The sequence below is a fragment of the Equus caballus genome, chromosome 9 (assembly GCF_041296265.1).
Source record: "Equus caballus isolate H_3958 breed thoroughbred chromosome 9, TB-T2T, whole genome shotgun sequence".
Classification (NCBI taxonomy): Eukaryota; Metazoa; Chordata; class Mammalia; order Perissodactyla; family Equidae; genus Equus; species Equus caballus.
In genome coordinates this window covers 63475555-63499291 of record NC_091692.1, presented here as the reverse complement: position 1 = coordinate 63499291, position 23737 = coordinate 63475555, and the positions used below count along the sequence as shown (strand labels likewise).

Sequence of the window (23737 nt, the reverse complement as noted above, 5' to 3'; positions counted from 1 at the left end):
AGTACTTATAAATTTCTGAATTCTAAAACATCAGTGCTTTGTTTATCTTCAAGATGTTAATCTGATAAAAACACTTTGTTCAGATGTTTACTTTTCAGGTTAACTCGACAAGCCCCATTTCTCTTGTATAGTGATGACATTTTCTTTCTAGCCCACATTTAAAACAAACAAACAAAAACTTCCTGATAGCCCTTTCTCTGCTGTACCTTGTAGCTACCCGGTTCTTGTATATTCTGTTTTCTTGATACGTTACCAGCTATCCTCCTTTCAGCACATGGCTGCTTACTCATTTTTCTCACCTATACGTTTTGATGGAATTTCATCTGTATTTCAAATAATCTGTGTATGTCGACTAAGAATTTGTTAATTTATACTGAATGCTTTACTGTCCACCGACAAGTATCAACTCATATAGAATCATATTCACTGTTAGTTTAAGATCATGTATTTTTGTTTTGTACTTAGTGATAAAATTATTTTTGTTTATTGCCTCACTGACAGAATTTGTTTCTTTTTTGGAGCTAATTTCCCATATTCCCCAGATTTATTGAAGAATTATTTTCATGTTACTGATGTTCAGTAACAGGATACCAGAAAAACTTCTTTTCTCTTGATCTTTACAGGTGTCTCTCCTCACCCCAGCAAAATCCGTTTATTTCCGTCGTCTTCTGCCATCAAAATTCTTGGGGGGGGAAAAAGTAATACTTATCATACTATTCAGTCTATTTTACAGCCAAGCCATTCTAGACTCGACTCATGTCACTAGGAACTCCTACTGAAAGTATGGTGACCTTTCTCTTAGTCACTTTCGCAGCACTCTTCCTGGGTCAGATATGATCTTTGAAATATTCCTTTCATCCATTTTTCACCCACAATCTAACTTATCCCAAGTTTAGTAACATTTAGTGAGGGTTAGCCCTCAATCCTGTTCTTTCCTAGCAGTCTCGTCTAATTGTATGGCTCAAGGGTGATTACAACTTGAATACCTTTTTTATCTTTTAATCCCGGTTCTCTTGCTGGTACCCATAATTGCCTTACTTTTTTTCACTTTAAAGATAAAATTTCTCCAGAAAATTAGGGGTGGCATGTCTTGTAAGGATGGAATAACTTCAGTACAATGTCTTATATCTATCACACATAACCTATAATTTCCAATCATGTCTGTTTCCTGGTCAGTATGTTCCAACAATGTACATTTTCTTTTCTTTTCTTTTTTTTAGTTTAAGATTGGCACCTGAGCAAACAACTGTTGCCCGTGTTTTTTTTTTCTGCTTTTCTCCCCAAATCCCCCCAGTACATAGTTGTATATTTTTAAATTCTGGGTCCTTGTAGTTGTGGCGTGTGGGACACCGCCTCAGCATGGCCTGACTAGCGGTGCCATGTCCACGCCTGGGATCTGAACCAGTGAAACCCTGGGCCACCAAAGCAGAGCACGCAAACTTGGGCCAGTCCCAATAATGTGCATTTTCAAATAATGTGGACTAAAGAGTAGAAAACAATAGTAGTGTCTTCATGGCTTTTCAAACAATATTTGGATGCTGTATACTCTAAATAAGATTATTTGTCTGTCTTCTAACGTGGAGTAATTTATGGTCTGGCTGACATGTCATCGCTCTACCCCTAGAGTAGCCACAACTTTAAAATCATTGCAGATCTTTCCCAGATCTCTAATCAAAATTAGTTTTCTGACCTTGGAAGGCAGCATAACCTTACTAGGGTTTATCTACTAGGCTTCTGTATTTTTTATTTTGATTTTGCCATCTCTGCACACAAACCACCAACTTTGTCTCATTAAAAATGGGTTGCCGGGGCTGGCCTGGTGGCACAGTGGTTAAGTGCGCACGTTCCACTTCGGTGGCCCGGGGTTCACCAGTTCAGATCCCAGGTGCAGACATGGTACCGCTTGGCAAGCCATGCTGTGGTAGGCATCCCACATATAAAGTAGAGGAGGATGGGCATGGATGTTAGCTCAGGGCCAGTCTTCCTCAGCAAAAAGAGGAGGATTGGCAGCAGAAGCTCAGGGCTAATCTTCCTCAAAAAAAAAAAAAAACTTGCCAGTGTAGTTGCTTTCTTGTTTTATCATCTTGTCTTGAGGTCTAATTTATAATGAAGATATGCAACTTGTTTTGTTCAGCATTCCTAATTCTACTCACTATGTTAGAAAATTAGATCCTGGACTGCCAGAGTAGGCCTGTTTTAAATAGTGGGGGAAAGCATGGAGGAAATAAGTGGTCTTCTTCCTCTCAACTGCCAAAAAAGTAAAACTCAGGCAGTTCTGAGATAGAAAGTCATTGTAATTGATGTTATTTAAAAAAAAAATCAAAGTAGAGGATATTTTACATGCCAGCGCAATACAGCAAAAAGTCATATTTAAAAAGAAAGAACAAATGTGTTTAGATTCTTCTTTGTTGTTTGCTCAGTCTAGCTTAGTTACCTTAAGAAGCCTTAAATGTAGAAGTGTATATAAATGTATATCTTGGCTCATTTGTGGAGGAAAAGGGAGTTGTTTTCTACTTATGATACTCTTTTCAATAGCTGATGTTTCTCTCTTTCATAACCGTAATAGACAGGGAAAAATGCATTTTTTGTGGGAGATCTTGGAAAGATTGTGAAGAAACACAGTCAGTGGCAGAATATAGTGGCTCAGATAAAGCCATTCTACACGGTAAAGTGCAACTCCGCTCCAGCTGTACTTGAGATTTTGGCAGCTCTTGGAACTGGATTTGCTTGTTCCACTAAAGTAAGTATTTTTCATTATTTTGTCACTAAACTGCAACATTTTAAAATTCATTTTAACTTTTGATTATCTACAGCAGTAGGCAAAAAAAATTGCCAGGAAGTTTGGGTTTTGGATGGGTTTTTAAATTCCTGTTTAAATTTGCAGTCTAATATTGGAAATTTATGAATTTTTCAAGTGTACCAGTGAAAGGAAAGTTTCTTAGGCTAGGGCTAGCTAGACCAAGTTACTTCTGATGACAGCAAAATAATAAACAGATTTCTCTAATGGTAATTATACATTTTTAAAGGTTTTTAACAGACTAGTGTAGTTAAGCATTGCCAGAAGATGAACTGTGACATTGTGTAATCCTAATTTAACATATAATTTGAATTTAACCAAAAAAAATGAAAGTATAAGGGTAGTAATTGAAAAGTAATAGAAATTTTGCCTTTTAGATGACACTGTTTAAAATCTATTTTTATAGAGTGAAATGGCTTTAGTGCAAGAATTGGGTGTATCTCCAGAAAACATCATTTACATAAGTCCTTGCAAACAAGTGTCTCAAATAAAGTATGCAGCAAAAGTTGGAGTGAATATCATGACATGTGACAATGAAGTTGAATTGAAGAAAATTGCACGTAATCACCCAAATGCCAAGTAAGTATAAAACTTAAGTACATGGGATTATCATCTTACTGCTTAGGGTCTGGGTTTGTCTTTAGCCTGGGAAAAAGGGGCATTTATGTAGAGCAGTGATGTGTCTTCTAATTATTTTAACTTAAGTTCCTATAGGAAAAATGCTAACAGCATTTTATTGGCTGCCTACTTCTAATCCTTCATGTGAAGTTGGGATGAGATAGGACTGTTGGGGATATGAATTTATAATCTTTGATTCAAGGAATAAAATTTGGTTAGTGGGCTAATCAAATTAGGGCCACAGGCATATTATAATTACATTAAGCCTACTGGCTATTTGTCATGTTGGAAACAGGATATGTTTTGGTCATCTTTTTTCCCTAGTTAGCTGAAGTTTTAATCTGCCCTTGGCGATAGTTCTAGAAACACTCCTCCTTACTGACAGTGTCTTAGGAGCCTAGTCTGTAGATTTGAGGGTTTTCTTTTTTAAGGCCCACACTTGGAACAGAAAGTTTAATGTTTTTGTCACTTGCACCTGCGTGCATCCCAAGATTTTTTTTTAAAGTTTGCTTTTTTTTGTTTTTTTTAAGATTTTGATTTTTCCTTTTTCTCCCCAAAGCCCCGTGGTACATAGTTGTATATTCTTCATTGTGGGTCCTTCTAGTTGTGGCATGTCGGATGCTGCCTCGGCGTGGTTTGATGAGCAGTGCCATGTCCGCGCCCAGGATTCGAACCAACGAAACACTGGGCTACCTGCAGCGGAGCGCACGAACTTAACCACTCGGCCACGGGGCCAGCCCCTGAAGTTTACTTTTTAAAAGCAAAACATTTTAGGGCAGAATTAATGTCGTGAACTGGTATGTCAAGAGGACTTCGGAGTATACTAAAAGTATATTGTGTTAGTACTTTAGTACTTGTGCTTGTTTAGTACTAAACAAGTACCAAATTAGTACTTGTTTGCTTGCTTTTAATGAATTATTGTGTTCCTGAAAATATGTATCATAGCCATATTTTCCTTGTATATGTATAATTTTCTTAATGACTTTAATGGTATTCTTAGAAAGATATCCTGACAGGATTGATTACCCTGAAAACCTTTGTTTGGATAAAGGCATTCTTGGGGGAATTCTAAGGAACCACTTGTCTCTAAAAAATCTTCTATGACCTTCTGAAAACAAGCCCTGATTTGGAGTGTTTATTGTATTAAATTTTAAACTGAAGAGTACACTCTTGATAGAGCTGATTCTACCCATACATAGAATAATTTTGCTTTTATCAGATTTGCCCCCTCTGATCATCAGTCATTTATTGGGACTTCTTGGGGAAATGGTTTTACAAACAGCATTTGTATGTTTGCAGTTCTTAGTGGTTTATGATTACTTAAAGATCTCCTGACAAAGGTCTTGTTCGTTTGTGTTGGTTATTGTGGTTTGGAAGGAATCACCAAATAGATTTGAATCGGTAGTCTAAAAGGCTGCTATTTAGACAAAAAATAATGCAAAGCTTCCCAAGTTTTTCTGTTAGAAGTACGAAATTAATAGAAATTTTCAGAATAAGTGGTGGAATGTTATTTAGCTAGAACAATTTAGGAATTTGAAACATTTAAAGCCCTGATATTTTTTATTGAAAGACAATGATGGCATTGCTATTCAATTTAGTCTTTTAAGGTGGATTTATGGATTGATGGACTTCATTTGAAAGTAATGTCGTCTTTCGTTACAGAGCCCAACCGACTCTTGCTGCTACAACAGAGTCTTAACTTTCTGCATTTTCCAAATTCCCATCCTTGTAAGCTTCATGCTTTAGGCCCTAATTGCTAGTTTTTTCTCTATGCAGGATGGTTTTTCATTAGGTTCACTTGATTCATCCGTCGTTGGATTTGGGAGCACTGGCAACATAATCAACACACTTCCTACAATCTTCAGGCTTCACATGTGCTGATGATGATGTAAACCAACTCTGCCCCAATCATCTTCCCCTTCTCTTAGGGTCTTACTACATATTGCAACAGAAGATAATATTGGAGGTGAAGAGGGTAACATGAAGTTTGGCACGACCCTGAAGAACTGTAGGCATCTCTTGGAATGTGCTAAGGAACTTGATGTCCAAATTATTGGGGTTAAGTGAGTATCTGTTTTAAATTTCATTTTATGGTGATGGTCTTTTTTTTTTTTCTGATTATCAATTTAAGATTTCATTTACATAGACTCTTATTAGGTTCAATTTTCAGTTTTTCTTCTTTGGGAAAAAGAACTAACTATGGTTTTATCCTTCTTCATACTATTTTGTACCTATACCTTCCCCCTCCACCAAAAAGGAGAGAAAATAGTAAATAATAATTATTGGTAGTAATTTAAGTTATCTCCCATTGAGTGGAGGGGATTTACTAGATTTCTAATGAAAACCAAAATGGCATTCAACTTCTGAGCTGTTATAGGTGCCGTTTCATTTTTTTTTTTCCCCATCCTAACGCTTTTTCATCTTCTACTTAATCTCTCAAGGCTACTTCAATAAATCAGTAGACTTTGTTTTACCCTCTTGATTTTATGTGTGAGGAAACAGAGACCTGGGAAATTAAATGATTTGATCATGGTCTCAGAGTTGTGATCTGAGTCAAATCTGGAGCACAAAAGCTGCAAATTTTGAGTGGCCAGTCCATTGCTGGTTTCACTACAGTGCAGGATCTTGCTTTTTAAATTGTTCATAAAGATGGATAAAGGATCACTGCTGTTAAATTTAATTCTTCCTTAGTTGACAATATTGACATATTTTTGAGAGTTTTTATATTTCAACTAAATTTTTAAGTTAACATACAGGAAAATTTTATGTGTATACTTCTATGAATTTTGAAAGATTTGTATAGCCACAGCTACAGTCAGGGTACAGAAAATGTAATATTTCGATAAAATTTAAGTATTCTATTCTGAAACTTTAAGTATCACTAATAAGTAAAAAAGCAACAAGTGTCAATGCTCCTCAGCTGAATTAATGTTCATCACAATAGACACGTTTTTATATTTGGTCAGATAAAATTGTACATTCAAATTAGAGATTTTATGACCCTTGCTACTTTACCTCATATATATATAAAAGCATTCCCCTATCTGATAGCTATGAAACATGACTGGTAACTCATTGTTAAAAATTGTTTATAAAAGGGGCTGGCCCCATGGCCGAGTGGTTAAGTTCCTGCGCTCCGCTGCAGACGGCCCAGTGTTTCGTTGGTTCGAATCCTGGGCGCGGACATGGCACTGCTCATCAAACCACACTGAGGCAGCGTCCCACATGCCACAACTAGAAGGACCAACAATGAAGAATATACAACTATGTACCAGGGGGCTTTGGGGAGAAAAAGGAAAAAATAAAATCTTTAAAAAAAAAAAAAAAAAACTTGTTTATAAAATTAAGGGCTGGCCCAGTGGTGTTGTGGTTAAGTTTGTGCGCTCTCCTTTGGCAGCCCAGGGTTCACTGGTTTGCATGCTGGGTGTGGACCTACACACTGCTTGTTATCCAGCCATGCTGCGGCAGGCGTCCCACATATAAAATAGAGCAGGATAGGCACGGATGTTAGCTCAGGGCTAATCTTCCTCAAAAAAAGTAAATTATTAAAAAAATTGTTTATAAAATTAACAGTATTTTCCAAACATTGCCTTTTCTAAAAGGCTGATATTGTAACTGGGATAATGAGAGGCTAGTGTTTCTAATACTTTAAATACTTGGTAAGGTTAATGTGAATACTTATTGATGATGAATGAGAATTAAAAGGCATTGTGGGAAGAGCCTCTAAAGCTTGTTGCTTTAAATTTTATTACTCTGTTTGTTTCAGATTTCATGTTTCAAGTGCTTGCAAAGAATCTCAAGCATATGTACATGCTCTGTCTGATGCTCGATGTGTGTTTGACATGGCTGTAAGTTTTTTCCTTAAATTATTTTGATATTTTAAGCCAGGTTGTTATTTAAGACTAAGATTCATTGTTATTCTACCTCTGAAGTACTGCCATTATACTTAGTATTAACACACACCTCACTTTTTATAATATAAGCAGAGTTTTATACAGTTAGATTTTTTTAAGTGGCAGCAAATGAAAGAATGAAATAGTTTACTTGCATCTCTAAAGACAGTACAGACAGCATCAGGAAGACTGTATACGTAAAATTGAATTAATTTGCCTTTTGTTAGTAGGAACTAAAAAACTTAATTGTACTAACGGTTGTTAGAACAGATATTATTTACCTCCCTGGGAGGGGATTTTTGAAATGTCTTTATATCAATTACAGTTTGCAAAAAGCATTTAAAATATTTTTTTCATCTCTAGGGAGAATTTGGCTTCACAATGAACATGTTAGACATTGGAGGAGGCTTCACAGGAACTGAATTTCAATTGGAAGAGGTAAGCTTTGTTCAGTGGATGGACATACTGCAATAATCTCTCATTCTTTGCTCCCGAAATGGTTGATGTGTAGACTAGGGTTTTTACAACAACAGAAACTAAATCCCTGTAACATGTTTAAAATTTAATTCTAAGAAATGAATAGGCAATGAGAAGACCTAACTGACTTTGAAAAGTTTGATAAAATTCTTTGAACTTTATAGCATAACTTTTATCACAAAAAACCTTATATTTCAGTTGTGTTTCTGCTCTTATGGAGTACTGCATGGCACAGATGAATTCATCAGCTTAAGCTGTTTTATCCAGATGCACATTTTTTTAATTAGTGCCATTCTGCTAGTTACAAAATAAACTTTGATGATTTGAAAGCCTGCTAAATTGCTAAATAGCTAAGCTTCGTGATCTATAATTGGAACTACTTAATTTTCCTAGAAAACTTAAAAGCTATATTGGTCTCTTAGTACTGAGTTATCTAATCCAATATTGAAACCATAATGTGGGATTTTAAATCCATAGGTTAATCATGTTATCAGCCCTTTGTTGGATATCTACTTTCCTGAAGAATCTGGCATTAAGATAATTTCAGAACCTGGAAGCTACTATGTGTCTTCTGCATTTACACTTGCAGTTAATATCGTTGCAAAGAAAGTTGTTGAAAATGATAAATTATGCTCTGGAGGTAAGTTACGAAGTTTATGGTTTTGTTTCTGTTAGTAGATAATTCTAATTAGTTTGAAGATGAATTTATCAGCTATTATTGAAGTGCAAATATACTGTAGGACATTTTATGGATTATAAAGTTGTGGATGGTCTTTAGTCACCTTTAGGCAGCTTTGCTAAATGCCCTAGTCAAGGTCTCACTCTATGACTTTCTGAATCCAGCTCTCTTGGTGCTGATTTATATAGGCGTATCTTAGATAAACTACCCCCGAGTGATTCTCTTCCCTTGTTGAGAGCCAGTGTTTTATTGTGATGTCTCTGTCGTGTTCCTTTTAGTCAGGTGGGTCACAGGGAGAATCTGCGCTATACTTGCTTATATAACAAGGGCCAACAGTCCTTTTAATGCATCTTGAGTCACACCAACAAAAAGGCACTAGATGGTCTGTCTTGCCAACAAATAACACTTTAAAAATGTGTGGGAAGTACTGTTCTACATTAAGGAGACTTATTTCTTCCTATAGTCTTTTTCCTTAAATAAGCAAGAGTAACAAGAGTTTTTTTTTCTTCCAAGTTTAATTTCTTAAACTTGAAGAGCTGCAAGAAGAATCTAAGGAACCTCCATATACTCGTTACCCAGATTCACTCTTTTCATTTTGCCCCAATTGCTTAGTAGTCTATTTATGCATAGGCATATTTTTTTTAACCTTGTGAGAGCAGGTTGAGGTACTGTACCCTAAATTATATTTCCCTAAAACAAGGATGTAACAGTGTTATAAAAGATGACTTGTACAATACTGTCATCCACAGTTCATAAGAAAATTGTCGTTTTTCCCAGTATTGTGCTTTATAAAAGCTTTTTGTTTTTCCTTAGTTAGAATCCATTCCAGTGCTGCACATTTCATTTAATTGTCATGTCTCTTTTAAACTACAGAAAGTTCCTCAGTATTGCTTTGTATTTCTTTACTTTGACATTTTTGAAGAGTAGAGGTTTTGTAGAATGTGTTTCAGTTTGTGTTTGTCTGATACTGCCTCAGGTTATGCATTTTTGGCATGAAATGATATTCTATGCATCATATTAGGAGGCAGTCTGTTCTAATATTTTGATCACTTGGTTAACGTGGTGTCAGATAGCTTTCTCCATTATGAAGTGGAAAGATAATTTGAGACCATGTAAATAACCTCTCTTATCGTATTTTCACCCTGTTAGTTTTAGCATCTGTTAATGAATTTCTGACTCCATTATTCAGTCTGAAGAATGGCTTTCCCTTCCCTCTTATTTTTTATGTAAATTTAGACTCCTAGGTACTTATTCAGTAGGTTATATAAACTATTTTCATTATTTACTGTCCCAAATTTAGGTTCTTTTGACATGCCCACGTTATTACCTGGGCACTTCTTTACTTTCTGGTGCATCAAGATGTTCCAAGCTCATGTTATCCTTTTCCTTCCTTTCCTGGAATCAGGCATTGCAAGCAGCTCTAGTTCGTATTAATGGAGAGTGGTATTTTAAAAGCCAAAAAATGAGCATTGGGTTGTGCTCACTACTAATGTGTCATTGCCTCCAGGTTTTCTCACTGAATAGAACTAGGAAATGTGTATGTGTATAGATACACTCACATATCTATACATCAAAAGCCATGAGTGTGGTATACCACAGGGTGTGTTCTACCCATTCTCTTGCTGCTGAAAATTTGGTTTCCAGTTTTGGGCTATTATAAGTATAACTATTAGGAACCTTCTTATACAAGTCTTGTGGACTATTTTTAAATTTCTTTTGAGTAAATAACTAAGAACAGAATTGCTGGATCGTAGAGAGGTGTTTTCAAAGTGGCATTACCATTTTACCCTTCCACTGGCAATATATATGTGCAAGTTCTGGTTGCTCCGTACCTTCACTGATTTTTTTTGTATTGTCTTTTAAATTTTATCCACTCTGTAGGTGTGTGGTGGTGGTAACTCATTGTAGTTTTAATTTGCATTTATCTGGTGACAAATGATGTAGAACATGTTTTTTTTCTTATTTGAGGAAGATTTACCCTGAACTAACATCTATGCCCATCTTCCTCCATTTTATACATGGGACGCTTGCCACAGCATGGCTTGGTAAGTGGTGCACAGGTCCGCACCCCAGATCCAAACCGGTGAACCTAACCACTGCGCCACCAGGCTGGCCCCAGAACGCTTTTTTCATGTGGTCCTTGGTTATCTTTCTTTGTGAAGTATGTGTTCAGTTTTTTAGGCTAACAGATTTGTTTTAAGGGATGTCATATATCAGCGTTTTTTAAAGTTAAGTATTTTGAGAAATGTGAAAATTACAAGTCAGTTCTATAGATATTCAACCTATTTGATATGCCCTTTAGACATTTTACAATAAATTCATCTTCACTTTTCCTATTTCAGTAGAAAAAACCGGAAGTGATGAGCCAGCCTTCATGTATTACATGAACGATGGTGTTTATGGTTCTTTTGCAAGTAAACTGTCTGAGGACTTAAATACCTTTCCAGAGGTTCACAAGGCAAGTTTTATTACAAATAATGTCAAAACTGCTTATTTGGCATTTTATAAACTGAACTGTTTTTTTTTTGAGCCACATTAGCCTTGAGCCTAATATCCGTGCCCATCTTCCTCTACTTTATGTGTGGGGCGCCTGCCACAACATGGCTTGACAAGTGGTCTGTAGGTCTGCACCTGGGATCCCAACTTGTTGAACCCCAGGCTGCCAAAGCAGAACGTGCAAACTTAACTGCTGCACCACCAGGCCGGCCCATAAACTGAGCTGTTATTTTTAAGATCCATCCCAATTTTTTAATTTTTTATTTATGTTTTTTGGTGAGGAAGATTGGCACTGAGCTAACATCTGTGCTAGTCTTCTCTATTTTGTGTATGTGGGTTGCTGCCACAGCATAGCTTGATGAGAGGTGTGTGGGTCTGCACCCAGGCTCTGAAACCAAGAAACCTGGGCTGCCAAAGCACAGCATGCCATCTTAACCCCTATGCCACTGGACTGGCCCCAAGGTGCATCCCAAGTTTTGGAGACATATTTTAGGTTTGTGAATATTGCCCTTTTTTGAGGATTTCCATTCCTCTGGCTGAGTCCCTGTAGTCTGCTGTTGCCTTAGATGAAGAGCACCATTGCCCCTAGCTCTAGGCCTTTCTTCCATGGGCACGTTGGATCTGAGATACTGAAAAAGGCTCTTATCCACCCTCAAATTCAGTACCTGCATGAGTAAAAACTTAAGTTTAAAAAAACACCTTTCCTTTCCTACAGAAATACAAGGAAGATGAGCCTCTGTTTACAAGCAGCCTTTGGGGTCCATCCTGTGATGAGCTTGATCAAATTGTGGAAAACTGTCTTCTTCCTGAGCTGAATGTGGGAGATTGGCTTATCTTTGATAACATGGGAGCGGATTCTTTCCATGAACCATCTGCTTTTAATGATTTTCAGAGGCCAGCTGTTTATTACATGATGTCATTTAGTGATTGGTAAGGTGGTGTTGGTGTTTTTAAAGCAGACTGGGTATTTGAGGTGACATGAAATGTTTGCTAATTTTAATTCTGTGATGAATGCATCACTTAGAAGTAATAATAAAATGATCTTTTAAGCATTCCTAAAAAACTAGATTTCATAGTCCTGTTTCATTGTCCATTGGTTATTTTTGTTGTGTGGTCTTTTTGCTTAAATTTAGAATTATGCTTATTTTTTTCTTTTTATGTAGGTATGAGATGCAAGATGCTGGGATTACTTCAGACACAATGATGAAGAACTATTTCTTTGTGCCTTCTTGCATTCAGCTGAGCCAAGAAGACAGCTTTTCCACTGAAGCTTAAACAGGCATTAACGCTTCTTTAGATCTGAAGTTGCAGGTTAAGCTTGTCTGGTCTACATTCCAATGTGGAAAAAATTCGAACAATCTTATTCTGTTAATTCTCTTGGAAACAAAACTATTAGTAATAGCTATTTGGGACCAGACGAAATCAGCTTTTATCTATAATTTACTGGGTGAAATTGGGAGATTTAGATAATGTATCCAGATTTAAACTTACCAGTTTGTCCTATCCCCTTAAGCGTTTAAAATAAAATATGCAACAAAATGGATGACTTAGTGGAGATGGAAGCCCATTAATTGGGTTCCCCATTAAACCGTTTACATACAAGTACACAGTTTTTATACTAAGGATTCGTGTTAAAAAGTCTTGTAAAGTTAATGTCTTTCACCCAGATATATCAGATGTCAGTGAAAGACCAGTGTGACTTCCTTAGATACGTTTAGTGTATTTAGAATGTGTAAATTTGTGCTTTGAACTGTAGTTTAATAAATGTAAAATTGCATCATAGTATTTGTTGTATTTGACCTAATGTAACCCTTGTATGATTGCAATAAAATTTTGTGTAGATTTTACTGTTTTTTCAGGCTAAAACTTTGGGAAAGGGGCTAGCTAGCAAAGGTAGTTTTGAAATAGATGTGTATATGGACTGTTTGAAGGTTATTTTCCTTTATTGCTCATTTACGTTTAGTTTGGCTCAGTACATTTTTCAGTTATTTAATTAGTAATTTAAGTAAAATGTTTGGTAAATCATTGTGAAGTTCAGATTCATTATGGAGAGTTGATGTGCAGTAAGCATGATGTTTAACACCAAAAATGGTAATCCTGCATAAACCAATTGTAATCATTAGTAGATGTTTCTGTATAGATAGAATGCATAGAGTACCTTAGTAAATTTTTGAATCACAAATCTTTTGGCTGAAATGGAAGATTCTATTAAATACTTGGAATAAAATTGGAGAGAGGGAAATAAAATTGCAGAAAACTCTGCAGCACACTAAAACTTAAAGAAGGGCTACATCTGTATCCAGAAACCTGATGCTCTTTTGCACGGATGTTATTTAAATTCAGAGTTGTGAGGAGTTGAGGTGAAGCACACCTATTTTCAGTTTCTCAATTGCAATGATTTCAAACTTTAGGAGTTTGTTTTGTTTTAGCTACTAGTTTCTTGTTATTTCTCATTTGTTCAGCTTAGTAAATTACTTTTAATACTAAAATTTTATGGTGATTGAGGGAAGGGAGTTAGCATCACTCACCTGACAGTTGTTGCTAGGAATTTGCATTGTTCACTGCTAGTATATTAGTAATCCTAGATCTCAGAATCACAAGTAATAAAATAACAGGGGTCATTTTTCCTAACTTATTCTATGTTCAGATGTGGAATTTCTGTCTCCTAAGAGGAAATGTGACTTTACTTTGGTGCCAATGGACAGAAAATTCTACCTGTGCTACATAGGATGAGTTTGGAATGCACTTAATAGCTGGTTTTTACACCTTGATTTCAAGGTGGAAAGAAATTGATCATGAATCTCTAATAAATTTCAATCTTAAACCAGTAGGTGCTTAATATTTTTTGATTTGATTAATGCCCATTTGAATTTCGTGGGTTCTACTTAAAAAAAAAATTTAGGACCCCTAAATCCATTGTCATCTAATTACCCTTGGACTTTTCCAAGGTATAATATGGGGTTTTATGCAAAATTTCAAGCTACCATGCAACTTTTTTTAACTGTAATAAGGAGGAGGAATCGTTCCCAACCTTCTTTATATGTTGTGCTTTGTGGTACAGAAATGCCAGACTTTTTAAAAGATAGTATGACTTTGAGTCCTTGGCTTGACTATACAACTTGGAGCTTCATGGCATGTCAATTTTGCCGTATTCATAGGAGAGCTATTCCATGTATAACAGCTCAGAGTTGCAAATACCACATGTGAATGATATGGTAACTTTAAGAAACGTCTGTATTGTATTTGAAGACTGTTTGCCATAAATCTGAAGTTTGAACTTAATGTATTTCAATTTGGTATGCTAAAAAAGTACTGAATTAATGTAATGATCTTTTTTTTTTTTTACGATGTTATCTCAGTTCAGAATTTAACTGAAAATATAAAACCCAAATGATTTCTATATAGTAAATTGAACTGTAAAGGTAACGTGTGTGTGGTTCTGAATACACAGATAAAATGTTTTTATTCCTCCTTACGTTTTACCTTGGCTTCAATTGTGAAAGAGTTGAAATTTTACGTATCACCCTTGTGTATGTTAACTTTGAAGCATTCTTTCAGAATTTTGCTTTATTACAAAATAACATTGAATCTGGTAAAATGCTGGGTATTGCATATGGGACAATGAAGGTTTTGATGAAGTTCAATACTATATATATGAACACTGAGATATTTTTAGGACCACATTTTCTAGATACATTAATTCGCCAGCCCCCTAACAACTTTAAACTTAGACCAGATGAAATCTATATAAATTAAGCTACATATTCCAAGTAAACATGGGTACTGATACCATTCACTACAGATATTGGGTTAAAAAAGCCACATTGTTCAATCTCTGTTTTTGTCCCTTGTCTCAGGGAGTTACTCTCTATTTCCTCACTGTAGTTATTAGCAGCTTGACCAACAATGTAGTAAAGAATTAATTGGCTTCAAAGTACGAAATCAGGAAAAAAGTTACCTAGTAGTCTTCCACATTCAAGTTGTGAAAAATCCTACAAATTCTCTAATTCCTGTCGCATGCATGCTGAAGGCAGAATAGAAGTATGGTGTGAGTATTTTGCAGATGCAGCCTTTTCTAATGGGAATAAACCTGGCCTAGAAGCTAGACATAGAAACTAGTTCTGGTCTAGACTGGCATTTGCTGGAGGCTGATCTCTACCTACTTAAAGTGATGAGCTACCGGCTTTAAGGTGGCCACATTTTGAGAGCAAAAGTAAGTTACTTCTGTGATTTCTGGAGCTTTTTCCTTCTCTTGGGACTGGAATCAGATTTGAGCCAGAGATGGTTTGCATTGGGTTTTTTACCCCCAGCTCTTTCTGTTGCTATTTCGGAGGAGGGGAAAGTATAGAAATAGGAAAAGGGTTTAAGTTTGTAGAAATTCTAGTATTGTGCAGCCATCTACTTGGGCAAGTTAAAGCTAACCTGACAAGTTTTCTAAAAAGTAGCAGTTCCTACTCTTAAATGTACTGAAGAATTTTGTTTTTCCTTAATACAGATTGTGGGTGCCACATGTGTCATCTTAATCATAGTACATATCTTCACCCAGAAAGGAGTATAGATAGGGGAACACAAAACCACCCCAGGCTCAAGGCACTCTGACTTGAGTATTACACAGTTGAAAGATTTGGGTTTTATCTGTTGGAAACTGGGACTGGGCAAACTTTTTTAATGGCAGTGAAAAGAAGGCTCGTTCTACCCAACTGCTCCTTTTGAGTGTTGTGTTATTCCTGAATTCTTTGACCTATAGTATGGACTTCAGCTGGTCTTTCAAGCTCTGATTCTACCGTAATGCTGTTTATGCTTGTCAAAACCCTTTGCAGTTGATGGCCTAGTGAGAAGATTAGCACTGGATCAATTATGGGAAATTGAGAAGTTAGGAATCTGCAGTTGACTAATCAATGAATGGTTGTGCATTGGTGTTGAAAAAAGGGGTTGCGTAAGAGTGCAGAAAGATCTTATGGTAAACTCCTAGGGGGATAAGTCCCAAATTCCAGTTAAAGCTTTTCCTAAATAATGGTGCCAGACTTCATCTGGAGTGTGCCTGTGCACACCACCTTGTCACCACTCAATGTTAGCCAGGAGTATGCAGAGGAAGGAGACACTTGGCTAAAATTTAGGAATTTTAATTCTCTGGATTTCCTTGATTAACCCATATATTTTCTGTTTGTCAAATTGAGATTTTCTCAGCTCCATATTGCAAGTCTTCTACTTTCTATTTCTGCAAGTTTTACTTTCCAAGCTAAGGGTACAATTTCTTTTGTCTCTGAAAATGGTTTTTTTGGAAGTTCCCACTTCCGCATTCTCTCCCCAATTCTAGATAGCCTGTTTTCTCTAAGTTGTCGTCTCCTGTTTTTGAATTAGTCTGTATATTTCATGATTAGAGGCATTCCGCAGATACCTAGTAACTTTGTGTCTGAGCGGAGGACAAAAGACCTAAGCTCTTGTGTGTGTGAGTGCAGTTTATCAACTGAAACAACGTGATCTGTTGTGGTGGGTTCATTGGGGAACCTCTGAATGTTGTTATTTTGAAGTCTCCTGATTCTTAGTGAATGCTCTTCATGTCTCCTGCCTGAGGGGTGATGGGCCATCTGCCAGCATTCTGGAAGCCAAGTCAGTCGGTGGGCTCCTGTATTCAGTGTACAGTAGAGCACCCCTGCCCTCAGTGGTGCCGAGTGTCAACCATTCCAGAGGCCCATTTACCCTCTCCAGAGAACAAATCTCCAGTCTTGTGGAATGAGAGAGGGCTCTCACCCAGCTGTTTGGCATATGAAAAAGGATCTGGGGTTTGAATTTAGACTTGCAGACAGTATTTATTTTGCCCCTACCTCCAGAGGTTGTGACTGCTGCCAATTCCCGCACCTTTTAGAATTTGAGTTTTTTGTTTTCCCCACTAATTGGAATTCCATTTCCCTCAGCTGCTAAGTAATTTACTAACCTGCCTACTTTCCAGCTTCTGCTTTTTCATGTTCTCTTCTAATTCTCTCCATCCTTGTTTTTCCCTTTATAAATGTCCTTTTAGTTCAGGGAGCAACAAGAATAGATGCATTTGCAGTCCACCATTGTTAATGTGCCTCTCAGTATATATCACATGCATAAACATAGGTGTAAAATTAACAGGCCTTTTAGATTTGGAGAAGCCATTTGAACTATTCTGATCTGCTTCATGGGACTAAATTTGAGAGGTATTTTCAAGGTATTCTGGTATCTAAAATACAAAAAGGTAAAGGTCCTGTACAAGGCTACAAGAATAGCTCATGAGAGCATTTTAACGTTTGACTTGAATCCACTCTTTAAAGTTTTATACTTTTGTGGATTGTTGGTACACCTATGCCAGCAATCGTTTACCATAGTGACATACAGGAATTGGATGTTAATTTCTGCATTTATCTAAAATTGTTCTTTTTAAGCTTATTGGGATGCTTTTAAGTTGTAACTTATGCAATACTTAGTCACACATACTCTTAGCTTTTGTTGCTAGAAACCAGTCTTAATGCATCTAAGGCAATTTCCTTATATGTTTTACTGCTCAGTAATGCCCCTCTGCTTTACTTGTCTATGACTTAAACCTACCCTCTTAAAATATTCTCCTTTACTGTTAAATTCGCAACAGAAATAAAGGAACTGAGAGCATTTTCAAAGTTTGGTTTCCTCCTTTTCTAGTTCTCCAAGACTGTAAACACCACACTTACAGAGCTTGCTGTGAGAGGGAGGAGAACTTCGGTGCTTCTCAAAAGAAAGGCGTCACTTAAAAATATTTGTTAAAAATGGATTCAGCTATTCTTACCTGCATGTTGCCCCAATAAGCACTGGAGTTAGAGTATTTTAGACTGATGAAAAGGTCAGGGAAGGTCATGAGTGTAGAGCTGAACATGTGAGAAGTTCATGTCAAGGAGGAAAAAACTACTTCCCAAGTGGCAGGATGCTACTGTCCCCTCCCTTTACTTATGCAGTCAGTTTTGCTGTAACTTGGCAAATGCTTTCCTAGAAATCTTTACACCGTGAAATTGCACAAGGCTGATGGGAAAAATGGAGTGAGGAACAGTACAGTCGAACTTTGTCAGTGCAGCATTACAGTATTGATAATAACTGATTTAAAATGGCAGTACAGTTTTACACAATGTTAAATAGTTAAGAAATACGTAGATACTACAATCACTGTAGCACTTTACCTTGAAAAAGACTGACAGTTTGTGAAAGTAGAAGGGTTGCAGCTTGTGAGTTATTGTGAAGTGGTGGGAGGGAAGGTTATCTGAAATTGCAAAGTTGTAACACTGGTTGTGAATGGATGTGGCTCATAACACACTTGGTGAACTGAGGTTAGCTGGTAGATATTTGGGCAATGTGTGTTTTGTGTATTCCTAAGCAGTTTGATTCAATTGAGTGCAGCTTTCTGTTTTCACTAGCATTTCTAGAAGTTGAAAATCATATATTAGGAACCATGAAGTTCACAGTATGTTATCATTGATACCTAAAAAAATCGCCTTGTAACAAAGCAGTTTCAAAACATTGTGATGGAACTGACTTCTATCACCCTGTCCAGACCAAAGTTGAAAAGTGTATCAGTAATGAAAGATTACATTCAAGCCTTCACTATCAGCATCCCCACTCTCAAATGACAGCAATCTGATGGCAGTTGAGCAAAGGAAAGCAAAAACTACGGACACACACATTGGAACTAAAAGCCCAGCCTTAAGTTGTGAGCCTTCAGCAGCTGCTATTCCTGGTGCTGGGGGCTGGGTCCATGAGCCCTACAGAGAATCTTGGTGGAGCACCACAGTATTCAGTCACTAAAAGAAAAAGACTGTATATCATGTTTAGCGTCTATTTAAGAAGGTCAGAACCACAGTTCCTGCTAAGACGTGTGCTAGTTTGCTAGGGCTGCTGTAACAATGTGCCACCAACTGAGGGGCTTAAATAACAGAAGCGTGTTGTTTCCCAGTTCTGGATGCCAGAAGTCCAAGATAAGGCATTGTAAGGGTTAGTTCCTTCTGAGGGCTGTGAGGGAAGGATCTGTCCCATTCCTCTCTCCTTGGTTTGGAAAGGGCCATCTTCATGATTACATGGCATTCGGGAGAATGTATGTGTCTCCCCTCTCTATAAGGACACCAGTCATATTGGATTAGGGCCCACCCTAATGACCTCATGTTAACTTTAATTACATCTGCAATGATCCTATCTCCAAATAAGGTCATGTTCTGAGGTACTAGGGGCTAGGACTTGAACATGTGAATTTTGGGGGACACAACCCATAACAACATGTATCTTTGTGACCATTCAGTACAGGGACTAGGCCCCTGCCTGTCCCCTCCCTCCCCTTCTCAGTGGTTGCTCCTTCTGTTCCCTCCCTTTCTTCCATTTCACATTTTCAAGCTTTCCTGCTTGCTTTTGTTTATCTTTCCTTTTTCTACAAAGTTAAGGAATCTTTGTTTTTTTACTGTTATAAAATTCTTTGAAATTATAAAAATTCCATTAATACAGAAAAGTATAAAGAAGCCAGTTTTTTAAAAATTGTCTGAAAGTTCTCCAACAGGGACAACTGCTTTTAAAATTCTGTGGCACTGCCTTCTAGACACCTCTTTTCATTCTAACATTACAATCCTCTTTCTCCCTGTGGGGAAAGTTTGACTTCACCATTAACGCTGACTGCCCAGCATTTTACTTCTGCCGCTTCCAATAATTTTAAACCATTTTTCTCCAATAGTGCAGTGAACGGCCTTCAGGTATTGCAGGTGCACCGTGACACTGGAAGAGAAAATCCAGGGAGACCATCTGAAGTCAGTTCACCCCTCGGACGAGCCCTCAGGTACACCTACAATGCCTGGAAATGCTAGATTCAAATGTACCTCCCAAAGGGATGTGACTACTCTGCAACCTTCCAGATGGTTCTCTAGGGGAGAGGGAACCCTGGGTTCAGTCCCCTAAGGCCTGGCCCAGAGGGCAACTGAGGGCATGAGAACATGTCCAAGAACTAGGTTCTTCAGCCTGAGTGTCCCCTTTTGGTTCTCAACATTTTAATCTCTCTTCCCATAACTCAGCCCCGAGACGTGCAGCTCAGAAGGCCATCATCCATTTCTTTGCACCCGACTCATCTCTCCCAGCTCCAGCCTGCTGACCGCCCACACTGCATGATCCAGAAGATCTGCGGCACCAAACTGACTCAAGCCCCAGTGGGGCAAGAGGCAGGCCAGGGACCATGCCTGGTTCTAGAACCTTGCCAATTTGACCCCCTCCTGTCTCTCACCTGGATCGTTTTAATGGTTTCTAACTGGTCTCTCTGCTGCCAGGGTCTCCCCTCGGGCCACCATCCTTACGGCTGCAGTGAGCTTCTGAAGCCAGTCTGCTTGAATCACTGTTCTGCTTGAAAATCTCCCTTCACGGTCCTGCCTGGGATCTGTGCTTTCTAGGCCCTTCTCAGCCCTCACACAGAAGGCCCCGACTTGCTGCTTATCCCCTGAGATCCCTCAGCACCTCTCAGACAGCAGTGTATCAGTCACTGGTTCATTTCATTGTTTACTCTTTAACAAGTACTCTTTGATGTTTAGAGGCCAGGCACTATTCTAGCACTGGGACAGCAGTAAACAGAACAGCCCCAAATCCCTGCCCACGTGGCACTTCCATTCCAGGGGACCAGCTAGAGCCTTTTCACTGACTTCTAGATTCCATCTGAGAGACAGACCAGCCCCGACTCGAGCTTTAGGGCTAGCATAGTCAGTCCTCTGACCCTTTAGGTCCCCTATATCCCTTATCCAGGACGCTGGGCTGGGCTGGAGTCAGCAACTGTATAATATCCACACAAACCCAATCACATACTAAGCAACCATGGGTGATTCTGTGCCACACAGAACCCTGGCTCCTCTTCCAGCCTGTGACCCTGAAAACAGAGTTTCTTTTCCCTGCTCTGTCCTCACCTGATGCCTGACTCATAGCTCACACAGCAGCAGTAGAACCTAGTGGTTAAGAATATGGACTTGAGACATCCTAACTCCAGTTCTACCATTTACTAGCTGTGTGACCTTGGACAAATTATTTAACTTCTCTGAGCCGCAATCACCTCTTCCACAAACAGTGCGTATTAGTTATTACTGTGTGACAAATTGCCCCCAAACTCTGAGTTTTATTTCCTCACCTATAAAAAATTAGGATTGTAAGAATTCAATGAGTTTTTGCCTTTAAAGTGCTTAGAAAAGTGCCCGGCGTATAGTAAAGATTCACTATGTGTTAGCCATGGTGTCTCCCGGGTTCCTGCTCACAGAATCTTAGCTTGATGCCTCCTGGGGCTCTGAACCCTCTCGCTCCTGAGACTCCTGAATAAGATGTTGTGGAAGGTTATGGAGACTGTGTGGAATTCCTGATGATTCTACCTTCTTTCAAAAATTCTTTGAAATATCTCACATAAGATAGAAACTAGATAAGAAAAATAGCAAAGTGGAAAAACTTTAAAAATGAGATAAAACAGAGGTGAGGTTAGTACAAAAGTGATCATCATAAGGTCCTGAAAAACCTTGACTTCATTTTAGCTCTGAGGTTCCTAGCAGCCGTGGTTAAAGTGAAACACATTTGATTCAAATTAAAAAACTGTTTTGTTTTTTGAGGAAGATTAGCCCTGAGCTAACTGCTGCCAATCCTCCTCTTTTTGCTGAGGAAGACTGGCCCTGAGCTAACATCGGTGCCCATCTTCCTCTAATTTATGTGTGGGACGCCTGCCACAGCATAGCTTAACAAGAGGTGCATATGTCTGTGCCTGGGATCCAAACTGGCAAGCCCCAGGCTGCGGAAGCAGAGTGCAGGAACGTAAACACTATGCCACCAGGCTGGCCCCCAAACTAAAAGTTTTTAAACAAAATTCAAAGCATCCATAGAATATGAGTGAGGCTTTCTTTCTATAGTGCAAAAGCACAGCGCCAGGGACAATTAAGCTCAAAATGCTTTCTCTGACAAGGGCCCAGACGCGGTTGGCTGGCCTCGCTGTTGGTGGACAATCTCAGACATCTCTCCAAGCCTGCAGCTCAGAGCTCAGGGGTGGGGCGGCAATGGCAGATCTGCCCACTAGATGGCAGGCGTGGATTACCTTTGCTCATAGTGCTTTGGAAGTTGCAGCAGCTGTTTCCTGGTGTACTCAGCTGATTTCATGTAATAAATTCTTATGTTCTATCATGGTTCTGAACATCACAAGTGCCCCGCCTCTCAGTCCTTTGCATTGCTACAGTGAGTTTCGAGGTGGGGAGGAGCCAGGAGGAAGAGGGGATTCCTGCCTCGTTTTCCATCCCCTCCACCATACACCCATCCCTATTAGCAACAGCCTTTGCCTCTGCAAATGCCAAAGTACAGGTTTCCAGTTACCATGACAACTTCCGTAGCTCTGAGTCCAAGAGGAACTAGTGTTCCTGGGTGTGAGACAATGTAACCAAAGGCTAGAAGACCTGGATGCTGAAGGGATGTGGCTGTTAAACTTTGAGTCTTGAGATAGCAGAGTAGCGCAGCGGAAGCGTGCTGGGCCCATAAACTTTGAGTGTGGCTTTTTCCAGGTGGGTTTTGAACTTCTTGAAGTTGAAGTGTCAGGCCCACCAAGGACATGCCTATGACCACACAAAGCCAAGTTTACTTAGCTCGATGTGTCCGAGGAACCAACATACGAGGCAAGCCTTCAGGACATCTCGATCTGAGATGGTTAGGCCGGGCTTTTGGAAGGGTCAGATGGTTGAGGCTACTAGCAAAGCAGGGACTAGTTAGGACCAGGTGATTGGGGGAAAGGGGACTTTTGCTGATTGATTCAGGCTCAAAGAAGTGACCTTTTTATCTGTGGGGGAAAGTTCCCTGTGTGGCTGTGGCTTTGTTAAATCCATGCAGTTGTTTTTGTGGTTTAAAAGTTAAGTTCTTGGGGCCAGCCCGGTGGCCGAGTGGTTAAGTTCACGCACTCTGCTTTCGCGGCCCAGGGTTTCACTGGTTCGGATCCTGGGCACGGACACGGCACCGCTCATCAAGCCACGCTGAGGTGGCATCCCACATGCCGCAACTAGTAGGAACTACAACTAGAATATACAACTATGTACTGGGGGACTTTGGGGAGAAGAAAAAAAAGGAAATTAAGGTCTTGAAGGCAGTCAACTGGTTTCTCTGCCTGCTGTTTTTCAGTAACTTCTGAGGATAAGAGCTGCATCTTTTTCACATCCCCAGAGCCTGGCACATAACAGATGCTCTTTGTTGGATGGATAAATGAGCTCACAAACACCCCCTCCTTTCTATGATTCTGGTTCTCCTCCAGGGCTTGTCCTGAGATGGGTAAGCAGAGTTCCACACAAGACCTCAGAGGCAAGCAAACGGGGCAGAGTACTCATCATTCGTTCATTCACACATTCAGTGAACATATATTTTTCAAGCACCGACTTCATGTCTGGCACTGGGCCAGGTTCTGGGAACACCATGATGGGCAAGCCAGACACGATATTGTCCTGAGGGGGACAGGCAGGGATGGAATCAACAAATATCTGTAAGACTAAGGAAGAGTCACAGCTCTGAAGGAGTAGCATGTGGTGCATATGATGGGGCATTGGGTTTGATCAGGAAGCTTCCTGGTAAAATGATAGTTGCACTGAGATGTGAATGAAGAGCCAGAGTTAACCAGGTGAAGAGATGGAGGGAGAATGTTCCATGCAAGGGGCACAGCATGTGCAACGGCCATGGGATGGAAATTCAAGGACCTGAGAAAGAGGCTAGTGTGCCTGGAGCATAGAGACTCATAACACAAGTGTGCAGGACAGAGCCAGACCAGGCAGGGCT

The 23737-nt window shown here is 38.9% G+C and overlaps 1 protein-coding gene across 12 annotated transcripts in view; it reads left to right on the top strand.

Annotated features, from left to right (window-relative positions):
• The window catches only part of AZIN1 (antizyme inhibitor 1), a 37791-nt gene extending 20193 nt beyond the window's left edge, over positions 1-17598 (top strand). For 4 of the 12 annotated variants that reach the window (XM_023648789.2, XM_023648792.2, XM_070221618.1 and 1 more), the window contains 9 exons: positions 2567-2740; positions 3204-3376; positions 5344-5478; positions 7182-7263; positions 7672-7746; positions 8263-8425; positions 10807-10922; positions 11676-11890; positions 12124-17598. In XM_023648789.2, coding sequence (XP_023504557.1) covers positions 2567-2740; positions 3204-3376; positions 5344-5478; positions 7182-7263; positions 7672-7746; positions 8263-8425; positions 10807-10922; positions 11676-11890; positions 12124-12235 — 1245 coding nt within the window. In that variant the 3' untranslated portion in view covers positions 12236-17598. Of the gene's footprint in view, positions 1-623; positions 2741-3203; positions 3377-5191; positions 5479-7181; positions 7264-7671; positions 7747-8262; positions 8426-10806; positions 10923-11675; positions 11891-12123 lie in introns of all 12 variants that reach the window. The other 8 variants (XM_070221619.1, XM_070221622.1, XM_070221620.1 and 5 more) reach the window with 4 other exon arrangements.
• Positions 17599-23737: the final 6139 nt, after the last annotated feature.